Raw genomic sequence first — 20,571 nt, forward strand, 5'->3', positions numbered from 1 at the left:
TAAGAGTTGACAGTTATGGCAGGTAGATGCCATCTGTTTTCTTTCGCAGTCACATGCTTTCCTCAAGATTGTTCTCTTCTCTGTCCAATCATTAAATGCTCTGTGTACTTTTATATAGCTCCTACAGTAAAGCACCTTGGCAGCTTAGAATACTTGTTTCCTTTACTATTCCTAGTACCTTATTTGTTATACTAATACATACTAGCCATTAAGGCAATAGTTGTAGAATTTGCCTGGGTCTTCCCGCAGTGTGTAATCCCAGGGAAAGGGATGATGTATCAGTTTGTCAGATTTGTCCATTAAAGTATTGAGCACAGCTCTCATTTTTCATAGTTGTAGGCATCTCCATAGTTCTGTGCCTTTGCCCTGTCCCTGGGACTTTTCTTGGAAGAAAGACTGGGGCTTGAGACTGAGACTCTATTATGGACATCATTGCTGTGTTACCTTTTGGTAGTACTTTTGGGTTTGGATTACTCACAGGTACCACACAACCTCAGATTAAGGAATAACCTCTGCTTTTGATCATTTTGTGGCTGGTTAGAAATATTATTTGACAAAATCTAATCTGTTTAAGTAAATCATAAGATAAACACATCTTATGATTGTATTAAAATTAAATGCCCAATATACTTCCTTTTGTCCAAGAGTACACAAAGAGAAAATTGTTGCATTTAAACAAGTAAATTTTAAGCATATATAAAGTAGACAGGCCTTACTTAGTGTACTGCTGTTAGACTGTGACACTACTTTTCTATAAGATGTGAAAAAATCTTCATTTTAAGGAGAACAGGCTATTTCAGAAATTGGTATATTTACTGTAAAGAAGCTAAATTTCATGAAATTTAATGCTTTATTTGACAGCTGTACTTTCTAACACTATTGAAAGAATACTGTCATACATTTTATAGAGTATTTCAATTTCCAAATCTTTGGAACTTCTTACACTAAATGCTAAAATCAAGTTCTCGATTGTTTTAAAGTGGGTTATGAATGATTTTCTTCTCTTTTAGGAGGAGGTTTGATCTACAGAATCCATCCCGAATGGATCGCAATGTTGAGATGTTTATGAACATTGAAAAAACATTAGTGCAGGTAACTCAGAAAGTCTGATTATTAATGTTTTCTTTAATAGACTGCTAAAGTTTCAAAAAGGGCAATATAAGGACAATCTTCTGAAATCTATTGTTTTATTATTTTTATGGATTTTGGTAGATTAGAGCTGTAAAGTATGGCTAAAACTTGTAATTTAAAGAAAATTGCTTTTAAACTTCTGGTGAAATAATCCATGATGTCTTTATTAATTTTATATTTTATCTAATCTATAATTTGAATCCCCTTCATATTTAAAATAAATGCTACCTCATCCTGTTAGTCACTTGTTTACAGTCATTTTCTTTGGATTTATTTCTTGGTTGTGCGTATGTATAGAAGTTTCTCAAACTAGATTGTAATCTGGAGGAGAGAGCAGTTAATTTTCTTTCATAGTATTTTTATTGATAGATAATTCTTGATGATTATTGAGATAATCTTCCTGTGGAGAGGCATTTGGCAAAAATTTAACTAGGCATTATTGTTAACTTAATGCCTGAAACTTGCTTTATGGATTGTTAACTAGAGAAATGACTGGTTTTTATTTTGTTTTTGGTTGTTGGTTGATTTTTGGTGGTGTTTTGGGAAGTTCACATCCGTCTTGTAATCACTGGTTATTTGTATGCTTAGACACGGGGGAAAAGCTTTAATCCAGCCTTTTTTTTTTTTTAATTCACATGAAGCTTCAAAATGGGCACACACCCCTTCCCTTCCTACCTCAATAAAAAAAGCACTACATCAGACTTAAATAAAAGTTTAAAAAAGGGCAAGTTCAGGTAAAATTGACTAGGAAGATTAATATGTCAATAGAGTATTTTAATGAAAAAGATGATACTTCATTAGGTTATGATTCTGAGCATTTTATGTCTAAATGTACTGTACTGCCGAGGACACTGGGGATAGCCTGCTGAACGCCTAGTTTTATTTATTTATTCAATTTTATACAATTTTTACATCATTTTTCACAATGTATGCATTTTCATCTTGGTTATAGTCCCCATACAATTCCCATCCCCCTTGTTTTGATCCCACTCCCTCCTCTTCCCCTCCACCTCCCATGTGTCTCTGGTTTATAGTTGCTTGTTGATTTTGATTTTTACTTTATTATAATTAGGTTTTTTCCTGGTCCCTTATTTATGTTTTCTAAATTCCTGCTATGAGTGAGACCGTCTGATATTTTTCTTTTTCTTTCTGGTTTATTTCGCTGAGCATGATCCCTTCCAGCTCCATCCATGTTGCTGCAAATTCCATGAGTTTATCTTTTTTGATTGCTGAGTAATATTCCATTGTGTATATGTACCACATCTTCTTGATCCAGTCATCTATTTTTGGGCATTTGGGTTGTTTCCATATCTTAAAGCTACTGTAAATAGTGCTGCTATAAACATAGGAGTGCAGGTGCCCTTTGGAATTAATGTTTCTGTGTCCTCTGAGTAAATACCCAGAAGTGGAATTGCTGGATCATATGGCAGCTCCATTTTTAGCAGGTTGAGGAATCTCCACACAGCTTTCCATAGTTGTTGGACCAGTTTGCATTCCCACCAGCAGTGTAGGAGAGTTCCTTTTTCTCTACATCCTTGCCAACGTTTGCTGTTGCTAGTTAGTTTAATATGTGCTGTTCTCACTGGTGTAAGATGGTATCTCATTGTAGTTTTGATTTGCATTTCCCTAATTACAAGTGATGTTGAGCATTTTTTCATATGCCTGTTGGCCATTTGCATTTCCTCTTTGGAGAAATTTCTTTTTAGCTCTTCTGCCCATTTTTGACTGGATTATTTACTTTGTTTTTGTGAGTCTCATCAGCTCTTTGTAGATTTTTGTGACCAGTCCTTTATCATTAGTGTTGTGTGCAAAATTTTCCTCCCAGTCAGTGGGGTGTCTATTTGTTTTGGTTACTGTCTCTTTTGCTGTACAAAAGCTCTTTAATTGATGTGGTCCCAGCTGTTTATCTTTGCCTTCACTATTACTGCTTTGGGTGATGAGTCTTTAAAGATGTTACTGAGGTGTATATCATGTAGTGTTTCGCCTGTATTTTCTTCTATGTATTTTATGGTTTCAAATCTTACGTCTAGTTCATTAATCCATTTTGAGTTGGTTTTTGTTTGCATATAACTGTTCATAGTAGTTTCTGATTCTTTTAATTTCTGCTGTGTCTTGTGATTTCTCCTCTTTCATTTGTGATCCTATTTATTTGTGCTTTCTCCTGTTTTTCCATTGTGAGCCTTGCTAAGGGTTTGTTTGTTTATTTTTTTGAAGAACCAACTTTTGGTTTTATTGATCTTTTGGATTTTTTCTTTTTTTAGTTTCGATTTCATTTATTTCTGCTTTGATTTTTTTTTTTTTTTTTTTTTTTTTTTTTTTTTTTAGAGAGGCATGCTTTATTTATTTGTTTGCTGGTTTGTTTGTTTGTTTTGCTTATACATGCACTGGGTACAGTCAGAAGCGCGGGAGGGTGAGAGAATTCACCAGAGCCAGAGCGGGGAGCAGAGCAGGCAGAAGGACCGAAGTACACTGCTGAGGGGAGCAGCGGGCGGCAGGAGAGGTCTGCACGCCATGTGGGACCCTCCTCTGGTGGCCGGGGAGCAGCCGGGGATCGAACCGGCGCCGCAGAGGCCGCGCGCAGTTTCGCAACCCAGCGCTCAACCGCTGCGCCACCGGGGAGGCCCTATTTCTGCTTTGATTTTTATTGTTTCCTTTCTTCTACTGGTTTTAGGGTTTTTTTGTTCTTTTTCTAGTTCTTTGGGATGTAAGATTAGGTTGTTTCTTTGAGTTCTTTCTTATTTCTTGATGTGAGCTTGGTATTACTATATATTTTCCTCTTATTACTGCTTTTGCTGCTTCCCATACATTTAGGAAATTGGTGTCATCCTTGTCATTCAGCTCAAAGTATTTTTTAATTTCTTCTTTGATCTCCTCATTAGTACAGTGGTCTTCCAGTAGTGTGGGTTTCAATCTCCATGAGGCAGGAGGGTTCCTTGCCTTCTTTTTATTTCTAGTTTGATGCCTTCATGGTCAGAGAAGATGGTTGGTAAGATTTCAGTCTTGGTGTATCTGTCCATGTTTGTCTTCTGTCCCAGTGTGTGATTGATCCTGGAGAATGATCCGTGTGCACTTGAGAAAAATGTGTACTCAGATTTTTTTGGGTTTAGTGTTCTGTAGATGTCTGTTAAGCCCATGAGGTCTAGATCCTTATTTAGAACTTTAGTGTTCTTGTTTTTTGTCTCGTTGATCTATCCATTGTTGATAGTGGTGTGAACACCTAGTTTTTATATTGCAATAAGACATATTCTGGGGGCCTCCCTGGTGGTGCAAAGGGTTAAGTCTCAGCACTGTCAAGCTATTGTCAGACACTGTGGCATGGGTTCAATCCACAGCCAGGGAGCTAACCCACATGGTGCAGCAGACCCCTCCTGTCTCGCCCACTGCTCCCCTCAGCAGTGTATTTCAGTGAATCTGCATGTTCTATCTGTGTCTCTGGTGAATCCTCTCACCGCCCCCCTTCCCCCGTACTTCTGGCCTACACACCAGTTCTTGTACACATAAATAAATAAAAATAAATCTTAAAAAAAAAGAGAGAGAGTTCTATTCTGTACCAAAGAGAACTTATTTTAGGCAATATGACTTTGAGTGCTAACTTTTGCTATTAGGGTAATACATAAAATGACATTATTTCAAAACCAAGAGAATTCCAGAAATCTGTTCTTTCTTCCTCAGAGCAATTGTCTGACCAGACCTAATATCTACCTCATTCCAGACATTGATCTGAAGTTGGCCAACAAATTGAAAGACATCATCAAAAGACATCAGGTAATAGACCCATTCTGTAGTAAGCGTTTTACAAATTTTATTCATAGTTTCTTTAGATTTATATATATATCTACACTAAATAAATAAAAGTTTTCTCTCTTGCATTCTTACAGTGTTTTCCTTTTCATTCCCAGTTCTTAACCTAAAGTATCATTTTCCAGTAGCATTATTGAGGTACAGTTGACATCCTCATTTCTGTCCTTTAACCTCACATGGTGAAGCAGACCTCTCCTGTCTCGCCCACTTCTCCCCTCAGCAGTGGTTTTATAGAACTGCAAAGAGACCTTAGGCTAAGATCTTGGATATTTACCATATGTTGTCTTGTATCCTTATGTGGCTAAACTGTAAGCAAACCCATGTCATGGGGAAGTAGCCGAGGAGATCCAGGTAGAAGATAATTTTCTGACTTAACTTTATTTGAGTGAAAAAATTTTATCAATCCTTAGGGTTACTTAAGAAGCTACATGAAATATTTTTCTGCTGCAGGAGAGAATGCTAGTTGAATTATGTTTAGCATTTAAAGCTAAAAGTTTCTAATGCTGATTATTACAATGAGAGATTTAGTATATGTTCTTTTTCTTATGAAAGCCATCCCTGCCAAAGAGAAAGGTGTTATAATTGTGTTGTCTGGAATCTAATTCCTCTGCTTACAAACAGTATTGCTTTGAACAAATCACTTAACTTTCTTTTCTCTTTCAAGCTTAGTTACGGGTGGACTCTCATAAGGCAGAAATGGAACAAATTAACCTGCTGGTTATTCCCTTCAAACTGATATTACTTACTCTTACTGCTACCAAGTCATGCAGAAAGAAAATTTATTTATTTCCCTCCAGTATGTTCTGGAAAATTAGCTGCCATATTTCATAGGAAATAGGACTCACTCATTGATTGTTTTCTAAGGATAACTTCCAGAGGTATATAAAGGCCTTCCTGGTTTTATAGAACTGAGAAGAGACCGTATAAACTAATAATAGTGCTGTTATTGAATACTATAACCAGCCTTGCTCAGGCATTTAAAATGAGCACTTAAAATGTGTCTGTTGCTGTTCTTAGCTCATTGCATCTATTAGTCCTAACAACATTCTTATGAAATACATGTTATCCATTCCATTTCACAGACAACCGAAGCATAAAAACCTGGATACTTGTTCCATATTATGCAGTTAGTAAATGGTAGAATTGAGCTTCAAACTCAGGCCTCTCTGGGTTCCAGAGAGCAAAGCGAGCTCAAACGCTTCTTCTAGTGATTGAGAGAATTCCTTGCTTTACTTGATGTGTAATTCTTCTTTATATAGCCCTAAAATTTAGAATTTTCCTCTGGTTGGAAACAGCTGGAACCTAGCTAGAATTTGATGATTCCATTTATATCATCCACTATTCTAATACATCCTTATAGCAACAATAGCTTTAAATATATTCTAGAGCCGAGTCAAATGTCAGTCCAGTATGAATGTTGCCCCAGATTATCGCTCATGCCCATATTACTGCATTGATTCACTTCAAATAGTAAGGATAATTTGTGATGACTTTGGAGTAGCTTTTAGAATTACTTATAGGTACCCATATTATTGATAAGATTACCTAGAAAGAGATACATAGAAAATTAACTAACAGGTACTTACATTGGTTTTCTATACAACACTATGAACTGTGTCTAGACATTAATTTTGTTCTTACTAGTCACTGTTCCTTTCCTTGACTAAAAGTAGCAAGCTATTAAAATAATACTCTTAAAAATATAAGTAAAATAATGATTTTATAGTTCTTTGACAATTTGCATCTGATATCTGATATTGTTTGCCGCGTGCTTTATTTTTACATTATTTGTTCACTTGCTTTCCAGGGGACATTTACTGATGAAAAGTCTAAAGCTTCCCACCACATTTATCCATATCCTTCCTCACAAGAGGATGGTAAGTTGGGTTTTGTTTGTGAACTAATGAACTCATACATCACTAGATTTTAAGTTATATTTGCAGAGGTTTAAATAACAAAGCAGGTTTTTGAAAAAGACTTTCAAATATTAAATTTCAGAGATTATTTAAATTGATAATTTTCTTTTTTGTTTTTTCTTTTCCTGAATTGGACTAAGCAGACTAATTCTGTGATGTCCAAGTTTCTAATCATTGTAGATTAGAATCATTGGGGAGGAAGGGGTATGTTTTGTTCTTTCTTTGTTGGTATCCATCATGTGGGTATTGTCTAGGCATACTCCTTATGTATTAACTTTGTTCCTCTTTACTATGTCTCTTCTGTACTAAAAATTAAGAGACATTGCAAGATAGAAGAACATCCTCTGGGGAGGGTGGCTTACTGACTGTTAAACATGACTCTGTAGCAGTATAGTAGTTTGGAGAATTTTAAGGTTCAGATTCTAATCTTCAATTCTGCTGTCCTGGAAGTTCATTAGTGGCAAAAGTTTATCAAACCTATGCAAATTGATTTGTGCTTAACCTTTCTATCATAGTTTGGGAATTTGGGTAACAATTAACTAATTTAGAGAACTATCACTAGATCTCCTATAGAGATCAATCTCCTGATAAGCACTTTAATATCTACAGGACATCTATATAAAATACCAAATTATTTCATATTTTAATGGCTAATTAACCTGCTCTGATTATTTTTCTCACCATTGAGGTTAGGCTAGAAATTAGTAACAAAAAAGAACAGGCAGTGCCTCCTCATATCCTTAGAAATTAGGGAATATGTTGCTAAATAATGTATGAGTCAAAGAAGAAATTAGAATGAAAGTAGAAAATCTTTGGAACTGAATAATTATTAAACAAGTAATAAAGGACAAGAACATTAAATTTTATAGGATGCAGTTGAAACTATCCCCAGAGGGAAATTTATTTAAGTGTGCATGTTAGGAAAGAATACTGGAAAAATCAGTGATCTAGACATCTCTCTTCAGAAATTAGAAAATTAATGGTAAATTAAGATGAAAATTAGAAATAAAAAGCAAAAATGAAGCAGAAAATATACAAAAGCAAGATACTCAGCAGTAGCAGAAATGGTTTTTAGAAAAGACTAATAAAGCTCTTAAAATCCAGCTGCAAATAAATGCAGAAAAAAAGAACAAATAATGTTGAGGATGAAAGGGGAGACATGGGTAAAAATCCTTCAGATGGTAAAAGTGATTATACAAGGGTTACTTTTGTGGGGTTTGTTTTTTGTTTTTGTTTGATTGCTTGTTCCTTTGGTGTCACATCTAAGAAACCATTGCCTTACCCAATTTCATGAAGTCTTGCACCTATCTCTAGTTTTATTTTTAACTATCATAGTTAGATCTTTTTATAATGAGTTTATAGCAGAAAGTTTGGTTTTATTTGTAAGTCATAATTTTAACTGTTATTGTACTTTTATAATAGGAGAAACCTCTCTCTGCCTCTCCTGTTTTCACTCTTTATCCTCTTAGATAATAACAACAAATTTCCACTAGGTGGAGGTGGTGGATACTGTATATGTTAGAATACTGACCCTTACTTGCTATTTCTATAAGAAGGCTGGTATAAAACTTTCAGGTTGGAAACTTTTTTGAAAAAATTGCCCTTTATAGATAATTTGAACTATCAACTTAGTAATTTTTGTAATTCATCCTAGTTTTTTTTCCTCCTTTATTTAACACAATCTGGTTTACTACATATTTAAATTGCTTTGTCAGTAGTAATTGTTAGAAAAGAGCAGTTCAGAACAACATTTAAATTTGATTTTTAATATATAGAAGGTTTTTTTTTTTAAATATAAACATGATTCTGCACACTGTAGGATTACCTTAGAGTAACTGACTCTCAGATAACTGTTGACCTTCAGTGATGCCCTGTGCTGGGTAAATGTGTAGATGATAACAATACCAACCACAAGACATTAAAAACTGTGCTGTAAACCCCCCCCCCAAAATGCAGTATACATTCTATTAGTATTAGTTAAAATAGTAGATGGTATTAAGATATTAAGGGCCTTAAGATATTAATACAATTTGGAGTAGGACATGCCTAGGAGGGGGCTACCAAATGAGCAAAAAACATAGAGGTAATAAATGTCTGAAATTTGAGGAAAAGCAAATGGCAAAGTATGCACGAGTGACTCAAGATTGTGGAAGGTAAGGGTGGGCAGATAGAGGACAAGAGTTCTAGTTTAAAGAGCTTTATTTATTTGTAGGATGAGGGAGAGCGAGCAGGCAGACAGTATTGATGATTTTGGTGAAGAGAACTGTGCATTTGTGGATATATTAGGAAAATTTGCCTGGAAACAGATTTGCAGAATGTATAATATAAAGAGACTAATCAGACCCTTTGGGAAGCTCTAAATTGCTTAGTGAGAGAAAAAATGTGTGTTCTCTTAGATGAAAATAAAACTTAAAAAAAAACCCTAGAGATAATAATTAGAAGGGGAAAACACATGAAATCTTACTGAAATTATTCAGATGAATAGATAAGTCTCTCAGGCTTTCTTCCGTGTTCTTTTTTTTTTTTTTTCTCCTTTCTGTTCTTCAGACTCAGTTTCAGATGGTGACCCTTTGAGTTAGCTGATTCTTTCTTCTGATTGGTTACATTTGATGTTTTAACCGCTGGTGAATTTTTCAGTTCAGATACATTCTTCAACTCCAGAATTTCTGTTTTGCGCTTTTTTTTTTTTAACAGTTTCTGTTTTTTTGTTGATATTTTCATTTTGTTCATATATTATTTTCCTAAAAAAGTGTTTTAAGATTTATTTATTTATACAAGCACTGGGTACAGTCAGAAGCGCGGGAGGGTGAGAGAATTCACCAGAGCCAGAGCGGGGAGCAGAGCAGGCAGAAGGACCAAAGCACACTGCTGAGGGGAGCAGCGGGCGGCAGGAGAGGTCTGTACACCATGTGGGACCCTCGCTGGTGGCCAGGGATTGAACTGGTGCTGCAGAGGCTGCGGGCAGCTTCATAGCCCAGCATTCAACCACTACGCCACCAGGGAGGCCTGCAATGTTACTCTTTAAAACGCGTATTTTGAATTTGTCAGGTAATTCATAGATCTTTGTTTCTTTAGTTTTCTAGATTCATTTGTTCCTTTGATTCAGCTACTTTCCTCTTTTAAGAAAGAGTTTATTTTCTGCTTTTTTGTTCTTTCTTTCTTTCATTTTTATTCTTTTGCATGAAAGAACTGGGGTGTAGGCCAGAGGTGTTGGGGGTGAAAGGATTCATCAGAGACAGAGTGGGGAGCGGAACAGGCAGATACACTGAAATACAACTGGTAAGGGTGCAGCAGGCGAGATGGGAGAGTTCTGTCCCATATGTGGGGTAGTTTCCTGGGCAGGGATCAAACTCAGGCCATAAAGGTGATGGTGCTGAGACTTAACCCATAGGCCACCAGGAAGGCCCTCTTTTGTTTATTCTTTTGAAAAAGAAAGTTTATTTTCTGCTGTTTTGTTTATTTGAAGAGAAAAAATAGCCATCACTCTTACTTAGTATTTATGATACGACTTTCATTAATGAACTCTGATATCCCTCAAAAGGTTTCTAGGGATACATCTTCGCTGGGCTTGTGTATGTAATTTCCCTATTAAGGAGGTTTACTCATTTCTCTTTTCAGGGAACTTGTAATGTCTTGCTCTTTCTGCTGTCTGTCTGCTTTACTACAAGTTCTCTGTTGTTGCAACAAGACACTGAACTTTCTTTTGATTTCTACAGTGCCCATGCTTCCAGAGTATGTTGGTTTCTCATCACCTTCTGATCAGTTGAGACAGAAACTTGTTTTTTAGCCAACTCCCCTTAAAAGCCAGCATTGGATGCATATTATAGTCAACATTTTCCTCATCAAAGGAGAAATTGGAATCTGGAGTGCTTTTTCCTGATTGCACAGAGCTGAATCAGTCTTGGTAGCACTGATGGTTCTCTGGTGCTATAAGCTGCCGAGCTCTTGTTCTCCATGGTTACCCGGCATCCAAAGTATGCCAATTCCATCAGTTCTCTGAGTCAGGTGAAACAAACAAGTTCCTTAGTCAGCCTCTGAAAAGTTCCAAATTGGACACACCCTCATGGTTCTCTTTTCAGCCTAAGAAAGCAGCTATAAGCTGAGCTTTCCTTGTTATCCCACTTAGCCTTGCTGACTTGGAAGAAACTTGTTTCATGGGTGATGTTAAAGGGCTTTTCTTATTGTTTCAATGCAGCTATTGCTGACTTTGAACTTGTCTGGGTATTGTGAATTTTTTTTCCTAAGACTTATTTATTTATTTATTTATTTATTTATTTATTTATTTATTTATACAAGCGCTGGGTACAGTCAGAAGCACGGGAGGGTGAGACAATTCACCAGAGCCAGAGCAGGGAACAGAACAGGCAGAATAATGAAATACACAGCTGAGGGGAGCAGCGGGCATGGCAGGAGAGATCTGTCGCGCCATGTGGGACCCTCGCCGGTGGCCAGGGATCAAAGCGGTGCTGCAAATGCTGCAAGCAGCTTTGCAGCCCAGCGCTCAACCGCTGCGCCACCAGGGGAGGCCCTGGTACTGTGAATTCTTAATTGGTTTTTAGGGTTCTCATAAAAATTTTCTGGACACTATATTGTTAATCTGAGATGTCTATAGTAGAACAAGGTCTGGGGGGGTTCCTATTCTGTCACAATACATAATTCCTTTTATGGCCAAATAATAATCCATTTTATGGTTACTTATTTATACCCTCTTTTGTATAGCCTGTCAAAACTTGAGGGATATTTATTTATAAACAGTACCATTATAATCATTTGTATACAAGTTATTGTGTGGGCAAATGCTTCCAGTTTACTTGTGTTTATTACTTAGGCATTGAATTGCTGAGTCATACTGGTAATTATGTTTTGTTAACATTTTGAGATGCTGCCACCATGTTCTCCAAAGTGGGTTATACAGCTTAAGAGCCCATCATTTATGAAGATACCATTTTTTCAACATATTCATCAATACTTTTTATTTGTGGCTTTGTTTTGTTTTGTTTTGTTTTTTAAGTTTTTTTTTTTTTTTAAGATTTATTTATTGATTTATGCATGAACCAGCGTACAGACCAGATGTATGGGAGGGCAAGAGGATTCACCAGAGACAGAGTGGGGAACAGAACAGGCAGACTGACGAAATACACTGCTTAAGGGAGTAGCGGGCGAGACAGGAGAGGTCTGCCTCACCATGTGGAACACTTGCTGGCTGACTGGGATCAAACTGGCGCTACAGAGGCTGTGGGCAGCTTCACAGCACGGCGCTCAACCGCCTGCGCCACCAGGGGCAGCCCTGGTTTTGTTTTTTGAATTGGTCATCCTGGTGGGTGTTAAAAAAATATCTCTTTGTGGTTTTGATTTTGCATGTCTCTGTTAACAATGTCAGGCATTATGTGCTGTAGGTCATCTGTATATTTTCTTTGGAGAAGTGTCTGTTCAGAGTCTTCTCCCATTTTTTAAAGTTGGTTTATATACCTTCTTGTTGAATTATTAATAGCTATTTATATATTCTAATTCTGGAATAATTTTTCTTCATAGTATTGTTGTGGCTTTTTGTCGTTCCTGTGTAGCTTTTGATCATCTCTGGGATAACTTGTTGTTTTTGCTACTGGGAAAATTTTCAAAGGCCACAATCTCTTTCAAAGTCAGCTGTTGATAGGATGGCTAGCCTTTTTTCTTTATCTCTTAAAGATGCACAATATTTGAAGATAGAGTTAGTACTCTGAAATACAAAGTGATTTCTGAAAGCCCATTAGCCTCCCCTTACTTTTTCTTTGACCATTTTGGGATATTAGGCTAAGGAACAGGGCCCAATTTCTTCTATTTTCATTTTCTTTCAAGATGGTAAGGTGAGAAGTGTGATGCTTAAAAAAGAATATAAGCATGTAGGCATCATCACCTTAATTATGTTGAAATTGACATTGTAAAGCCAAACTTAGTTGTTTGCCTCTTGTTGCCTCTTGGGTTCAATGGGCATTGGTTCTCTCTTACTACTAGCAGCAGGTTTTTGAAGCTAAATTTATTTTTTTATTTTTATTTTTTTTAGTTTTTTTTTTTTTATAGAGGCATGTTATTTATTTGTTTGTTTGTGTGTTTGTTTGTTTGTTTATACATGCACTGGGTACAGTCAGAAGCACGGGAGGGTGAGAGAATTCACCAGAGCCAGAGCAGGGAGCAGAGCAGGCAGAAGGACCGAAGTACACTGCTGAGGGGAGCAGCGGGCGGCAGGAGAGGTCTGCGCGCCATGTGGGACCCTCCTCCGGTGGCCGGGGAGCAGCCGGGGATCGAAGCGGCGCCGCAGAGGCCGCGGGCAGCTTCGCAACCCAGCGCTCAACCGCTGTGCCACCGGGGAGGCCCTTTTGAAGCTAAATTTAGACCACCAGAGAAGTGCATCATAACAAGGGCTAAAATATAGATGTAATTCAATTATGATTTAAATCAATAGGAGTCATTTGCTTATATAAATTTGAACCTATCTTTGGTAAGGAAATTTGACATTAAAATATGTACCTTAAACAATTGCTTATCTTCTAGTTGGGAGGGCTGAAATAACAGATGAGACAAAAATTGCATTGGTAAAAGCTTTGATATAATAGTATTAAGTCTTGGAGGATACCAAAGGAAATGAATCTCAAGAAAGAGTATTTGCTGTGAGGTTGATAAAGCTTTCAGCAAGGATGAAGCTTGATTTCCACCTTTAAGAATATATAGTGATAACCAAGTCAAAGGAAAAGGGAGGAGAGGTTCTACATGGGAAATGAGGCAGTAGTAGTAACAATGGTTTTGATTTCGGTGAAACTAGAGAGAAACAGGCAGGTAAGTAGGGGAGGTGTATTTTACTGCATTGGATAGTTTTGGTCAAGAGTACTGGATAATAAGCCTAGAATCAAGTAGATCTGAATATGGAAGCTGAAAAAGTTTGCCTTACTATAGTAAATAATGTTCAATTAAGAGAAAATTTTTTTAACCTTTTTTTTTTTCTTTTTTGGCTTATTCATGAGTCAGAAGTATAAGTAGAAATTAAATCTAACTTTAATCACTTACTATATGAGCTTGACTAAAGTATTTTCTTTTTCCTTTTTAGAAGAATGGTTGAGACCAGTGATGAAAAAAGACAAGCAAGTGTTAGTGCATTGGGGGTTTTACCCAGACAGGTAATAATCATGTGTCCTGAGATCTGGTTCACAGATTTTTATCAGTGTAAAACCAGTTATTCTTTATGAATAGTAACAGTTTTGATGATTTGTTCTAGTCATTGCTTTTGCTCTTTGGAATCTTTTCTTATTTTCTTTATTAAGTTATAGAATTCTATGAGTTTACATGCCTTTATCTTAATAAACTGATCTTTGTTGCATTTGCCAAAACAAATCCTTCAATATAGTATTTGACGGCTTATTTAGGTTTCTTTCTAGAAATTAATTTTTCTCCCTAGTACTTTATGCCTAGTTTTTTTTTTTTTTAACTATTTATAACATGCTATTAAGATGAAATTATTTTATGTCTAAAGTGAAGTTTTCTTCTTGGCAAAAATTTTCTTTAGTGGTGTTGTTATTTTCATATATAAAAAATACTGTGTATTACTATTTAAGCAAATAATAGAACTATATGTTAGTGATCTTCCTTTAGTTAATCTTATGCTTACATAAAGGATTTAGGAATAGAGATAATCTTCCAAGTATTTCATCTTAAATAATAATCTCCCGTGGAGTTGCCTAAGTGTTAATTTCACTATTATTTTGTCAAGGGGAGAATCTCCATTACAGATTCTTCATGTCAGACCAGTGTCTTTTTACCTGTATCCATATGTACTTCTAACCTCTCCATATTGTTGGGGAAAATTTTCAAACATACTTCAATAATAAACATTTCAATATATATTTCGAAAAGATAAGAATTCATTTTTAAATTATAAGCAATAATACCGTTATGAAACCTAAAAAATTAGCAAAATTCATAATGAAATTTTCTGTCAACATTGTCATATAAATGATAAATGTTTGATTTATTGATTGATATTTGTTAGAATTAATCACATCTTATGATTAGTTGTGATGTCTTTCTTAAGACTTTTTGAAAATATAAGTTCTCTCTTCCCTATCCCATCTTGCAATGTATTATTTAAGAAGCCAGTTTGTCCGATAGTATTTATCACGCTGTAGAATTTTTTTTTTATGTATTTGAATATGTTTCTCTGTTCTCTGTATTTCCTTCAAATTGGTAGTTGGATCTAGAGTTGATCTGATTCCTATGATGTCTGGTTGTACATAGGTTTTTTTTTTTTAATCCATTTTTTTAAAATAAATTTTATTTTTATATTCCCCATACAATTGCAACCCCCTTATTTTGACCCCAATCCCTCCTCTCCCCGCCCCCCACCTCCCCATAGAGTGTCTCTGGTTCATAGTTGTTTGTTGATTTTGATTTTCACTTTCTTATAGTTATTCATTTTCCTGGTCCCTTATTTAAGTTTTCTAGATTCCTGCTATGAGTGAGACCATCTGGTATTTTTCTTTTTCTTTCTGGCTTATTTCGCTGAGCATGATCCCTTCCAGCGCCATCCATGTTGATGCAAATTGCATGTGTTTATCTTTTTTGAACGCTGAGTAATATTCCATGGTGTATATGTACCACATCTTCTTGATCTGGTCATCTAATTTTGGGCATTTGGGTTGTTTCCAAAGCTTAGCTATTGTAAAGAGTGCTGCTATAAACATAGGAGTGCAGGTGCTCTTTGGAATTGATGTTTCTGTGTCCTTTGGGTAAATACCTAGGAGTGGAATTGCTGGATTATATGGAAGCTCTATGTTTAGTAGGTCCAGAAATCTCCACACAGCTCTCCATAGTGGTTGGACCAGTTTTGGTTGTGCATAGGTTTTAAGTTCTCTGAATAACTTTATTTTATTTGTATGTTTTCTTTTCTTTTTTTTTTTAAGATTTCTTTATTTATACATACAAGAACTAGGGTACAGGCCAGAGGTGCAGGGGGTGAGAGGATATACCAGAGACAGAGTGGGGAACAGAACAGGCGGACTGACTGAAATACACTGCTGAGGGGAGCAGCGGGCGAGAAAGGAAGATCTGCTGCGCCATGTGGGTAGCTCCCTGGCTGGGGATGGAACTGGTGCTGCAGTGGCTGCGGAGAGCTTCATAAGTTGCGTCTTAACCCCTTGCACCACCACGGAGGCCCTGTAAATATTTATTTCTAATTGGGCTTCCCCGTGGCGCAACAGGTTGAGCACAGTTCTCTGAAGCTGTCTGCAGTCTCCGTAGCACGGGTTCGATTCCTAGCCAATCAGGGAGATTCCCACATGGCGTGGCAGACCTCTCCTGTTGTGCCTGCTGCTCCCCTCAGCAGTGCTTTTGGTCTGTCTGCCTGTTTTGCTCCCCAGTCTGTCTCTGGTGAATCCTCTCACACTCTCGTGCCTCGGGCCTGTACCTCAGCTAGTGTATAAATAAAAAATAAATCCTTAAAAAAAAAAGTTCTTGTTTAAAAAAATATTTATTTCTAATGAAGGAAATACGTTTTTAGATATGTTCAAAATTTTAGGAGTATGTGCGCAGTCTTAGTACAAGCTGAGTTAGACCCAAATCAGACCTAAATCTATTTGCTAATCAGCTTCTTTTGAGACATAATTTGCAACCTCAGATGAACTAACAGTTAAAAAAAATAACTTTTTTTTTAAAGATTTATTTATTTATGCATACAAGAACTGGGGTACAGACCAGAAGTCCGGGGTAGGGGTGAGAGGATTCACCAGAGACAGAACGGGGAACAGAACAGGCAGATTGAGTAGCAGGCAAGTCAGGAGAGGTCTGCTGCACCATGTGGGTAGCTCCCTGGCTGGGATCGAACTCGTGCTGCAGAGGCTGCATATTGCTTCATAGGTTGCATCTTACCCCTTGCACCACCAGGGAGGCCCCCCAAAATAAAAACATTTAAATGAAACTTTTTATAAAACATTTCTAATCTCAAGGTTTCAAGTAGGTTTTGGCACCATTAAAACAAACCATTCAGGGCCCCTCTCTGGTGGTGCACAAGTTAAAGTCTCAGTACTATCAAGCTATCACCAGTCACTGCAGCATGAGTTTTATCTCCCACCTCCAGCCAGGGAACTAGCCCACTTGATACAACAGACCTCTCCTGTCTCACCTGCTGCTCCCCTCAGCAGTATATTTTAGTAGAGCCACCTGTTCTGCTCCCCACTCTGGTGACTCCTCTCACCTCCTGCACTTCTGGCCTACACACCAGAAGTATGTAGGCCAGTATGTATGCATGTTTGTATGTATGCAAGTTTGTATGCATAAATAAATAAAAATAAATCTTTAAAAAACAAACCATTCAATAATATAGGAACTACTATAGGAAACTAGTTTGTCCTTCGAAACACTTAGCTGGAAACTCAGATTTATCAAACTACAATATTAGCATTGAAATAAATTCTATAATACATTGTAAGACATGTTAGCCTATATAAGAAGTAGTGCCTAACTCTGTTCTTATCTTCTCAGAGGGCTTCTTTGTTAATTTACTTTCTTTATTAACTATAGTTTGTGCATTCACTTCTAATAAGAACGTAACATTTTCTGTTGAAGACTTTTAAAAAGAATATGATTTAAATTTTTTTCTTGGGGCCTCCCTAGTGGCCAAGGGGTTAAAGTCTCAGCACTATCAAGTGATTGGCAGCTCTGTGGCACAAGTTTGATCCCCAGGCAGGGAGCTAACCCACATGGCACAGCAGACCTCTCCTGTCTCGCCCGCTGCTCTCCTCAGCAGTGTATTTCAATAGATCTACCTTTTCTGCTCCCTACTCTGTCTCTGGTGAATCCTTTCACCTCCCACACCTTTGGCCTATAACCTAGTTTTATATGCATAAATAAATTTTAAAAATCTTTTTTAAAAATGTCTTTCAAAAAAATAATTTTTTTCTCACTATTATAGTGCTTTACCTGGTAGAGTTAATTAGTTGGCAAAGAAACTTCTTTCTCTAGTTCACATGTGTTTTTTGAAACACATGTTCAAATGCTTGCTTCAAATGCTTTTGAACCAACTTCTGTGTAATTGCTAAAAGAACCCAGTTCTTGTCACCATATGTGTATTTTATTTAAATATTACTAGATTTGGTTACTAATTTTGGCCAATATAGTAGCATTAACTAAGTTTTAAATTGGTAGGTAAGTTAATTGTAGAGGAATGGGGTGAATCTCACTGATAAGGTAATCTTTCAGCAAAGACTAAAGTGAAGATGATATAAGGGATTGATTTAATGGATATCTAAGTAGTCAGGAGCATATATAAAGGGCATAAAGTGGCCACTATTTGGTATATTTGAAGAATGTTTCTAAAGCCTGTGTGGGAAATGTTTCAGGAGATAGGATCAGAGTAGCAGTCACAGGACCAGATTGCAAGGCCTTCGTAAGCCACTGTAAAGGTTTTGATTTTTCTCTCTGATGTAGGTGAGAGTAGTTGGAAGTTTTTAATAGTGGAGTGATGTGGACTGACTTAGTTTTCAAAAGGGTCACTATGTGTGAAAAATTCTGGACATGTTGGGCCTCCCCTGGTGGCGCAGGTGGTTGAGTGCAGTGGTGTGAAGCTGTCCGCAGCCTCTGCAGTGCTGGTTTGATCCCAGCCGGCCAGCGAGGGTCCCACATGGTGCTGCTGTCCTTTCCTGCCTTGCTTGCTGCTCCCCTCAGCAGTGTATTTTCATCAGCCTGCCTGTTCTGTTCCCCGCTCTGTCTCTGGTGAATCCTCTCACCCTCCTATGCATCTGGCCTGTACCCCAGTTCTTGTATAAATAAATAAATAAATCTTAAAAAAAATTTTGGACATGTTTTGAAAATGGAGCTAGTAGAAATTGTGGATGGTCTTGTTATAGAATGTGATTGAGAGTGAAGTCGATGATGTTTCCAAGGATTTGGGCCCAAATAACTGGAAAGACAGAATTGGCATTTAGTGAGATGGGGATGATTGACTAGCCACATTGTTGGGGTTGGGATGGCATTATATATTGAAGTTTGAGTGTGACAGATTTGAAAACCTTATTAAACATGTCAGAGGAGATAATGGAATTAATAGTTGGATTCTTAAGTCCATGATTCAGAAAAGAACAGAGATAGAAGATTTCTATTGTTAGATATTTGAAGCCAAAGAACTGTACGAGCTCTTCAAGAGAATGAATAGAGAGGAGGAAGGAACTCTTCCAAAAACTGAGACCTGAGGCCTCCAATGTTGGAGGTTTGGGAGAAGAGAAACTGGCTATGGAGACTAAGGAGAGGCTGATAACAAGAAGGAATATTGCCTTGATGGGATACTCTTTGAGGAGAGAATATTCAGTTTTTTGAATTTTGTGAATGTGGACTGAATTTTCAACTTTAGGGTTAACAGTGTGAAGATTATTATTTGTGACCTCTTCAGAAGAATTTTTTTGTCCACAATTGAGATAAAAGTTTATGATAAATTGCTATAACTAGATCCTAGTTGTATTCCTGAAATGTATTTTTACTTTTTGATAAAACAGTTTTAACTTGTTTTTCCTGTTTTCATTTCCTTATAGTTATGATACTTGGGTCCACAGTAATGATGTTGATGCAGAAATCGAAGATCCACCAATTCCAGAAAAACCGTGGAAGGTGAAAGTCCTTTTTATTTTTTTATTTTTATTTATTTTTTTTTCTAAAGGTTTATTTATTTTTATTTATACAAGCACTGGGCACAGTCAGAAGCGCAGGAGGGTGATAGAATTCACCAGAGCCAGAGCCGGGAGGAGAAGAGCAGGCAGAAGGACTGAAATACACTGCTGAGGGGAGCAGCGGGCGGCAGGAGAGGTCTGCGCGCCATGCGAGACCCTCCTCTGGTTGCCGGGGAGCAGCCGGGGATTGAACCGGCGCTGCAGAGGCTGCGGGCAGCTTCACAACCCAGTGCTCAACTGCTGCGCCACCGGGGAGGCCCGAAAGATCCTTTTTAAAAACAATTTATTTGTGCATAATTTAATACTCCTCTACTACTTGCCATGACAATGTTTTGAGATATCCAATGATGATCTTCCTTTCTTGTAATTTTTTTTTTAAAGATTTATTGATTTATGCATACAAGAGCTGGGGTACGGTCCAGAGATGTGGGGGGGGGGGTTTGAGAGGATTCGCCAGAGACAGAGTGGGGAACAGAACAGACAGACTGAAATACACTGCTGAGGGGAGCAGTGGGTGAGACAGGAGAGGTCTGCTGCACCACGTGGGTAGCTACCTGGCCACGGATCAAACTCGTGCTTCAGTGGCTGCTGACAGCTTCATAGGTTGTGTCTTAACTCCTTGTGCCACCAGGGAGGCCCCTTTCTTTGTAATCTTTATTAAGCGATTCTCATGGCCATTGAGACCTCATTACATAGGTCTTAATAAAATGGCTTGCAGGGATGTTTGAGGAGACCCCAAAGCTAAGTTAGATTGTGGTTTGATAGTTAAGAGAGGCATATGAGGGCTGGAGTTGACCTCATTGATGGTGTCATTTAGGAGACTGGATTTGATTACTATATCAAATCATTTCTTTTATGATGGTAAAAGGCCATTTTAAATTTTAAACTTTTAGTGTAGAAATAATTGTGAAAGTTAGAAGAATAATACAAGAGTACTCACTTACACTTCTAGATTACCCTTTTTAAAACTATTTCAGGGCCTCCACGGTGGCGCAGTGGTTGAGTGCTGGTTTGCGGGGCTGCCTGCAGCCTCTGCAGCGCCG

At 37.3% G+C, this 20,571-nt stretch overlaps 1 protein-coding gene across 1 annotated transcript in view; it reads left to right on the forward strand.

The window, feature by feature from the left end:
* Positions 1–20,571, forward strand: part of SMARCC1 (SWI/SNF related BAF chromatin remodeling complex subunit C1) — a gene marked incomplete at both ends in the record, with an annotated part of 181,317 nt that overhangs the window by 18,488 nt on the left and 142,258 nt on the right. Inside the window, 5 exons of the mRNA XM_084247855.1 lie at positions 1,011–1,092; positions 4,804–4,896; positions 6,740–6,809; positions 13,927–13,996; positions 19,394–19,469. Of these exons, the coding sequence (XP_084103981.1) occupies positions 1,011–1,092; positions 4,804–4,896; positions 6,740–6,809; positions 13,927–13,996; positions 19,394–19,469 (391 nt within the window). The remainder of the gene's footprint in view (positions 1–1,010; positions 1,093–4,803; positions 4,897–6,739; positions 6,810–13,926; positions 13,997–19,393; positions 19,470–20,571) is intronic.

This window comes from Talpa europaea, assembly GCF_964194135.1.
Source record: "Talpa europaea genome assembly, chromosome: 11".
Taxonomy (NCBI): Eukaryota; Metazoa; Chordata; class Mammalia; order Eulipotyphla; family Talpidae; genus Talpa; species Talpa europaea.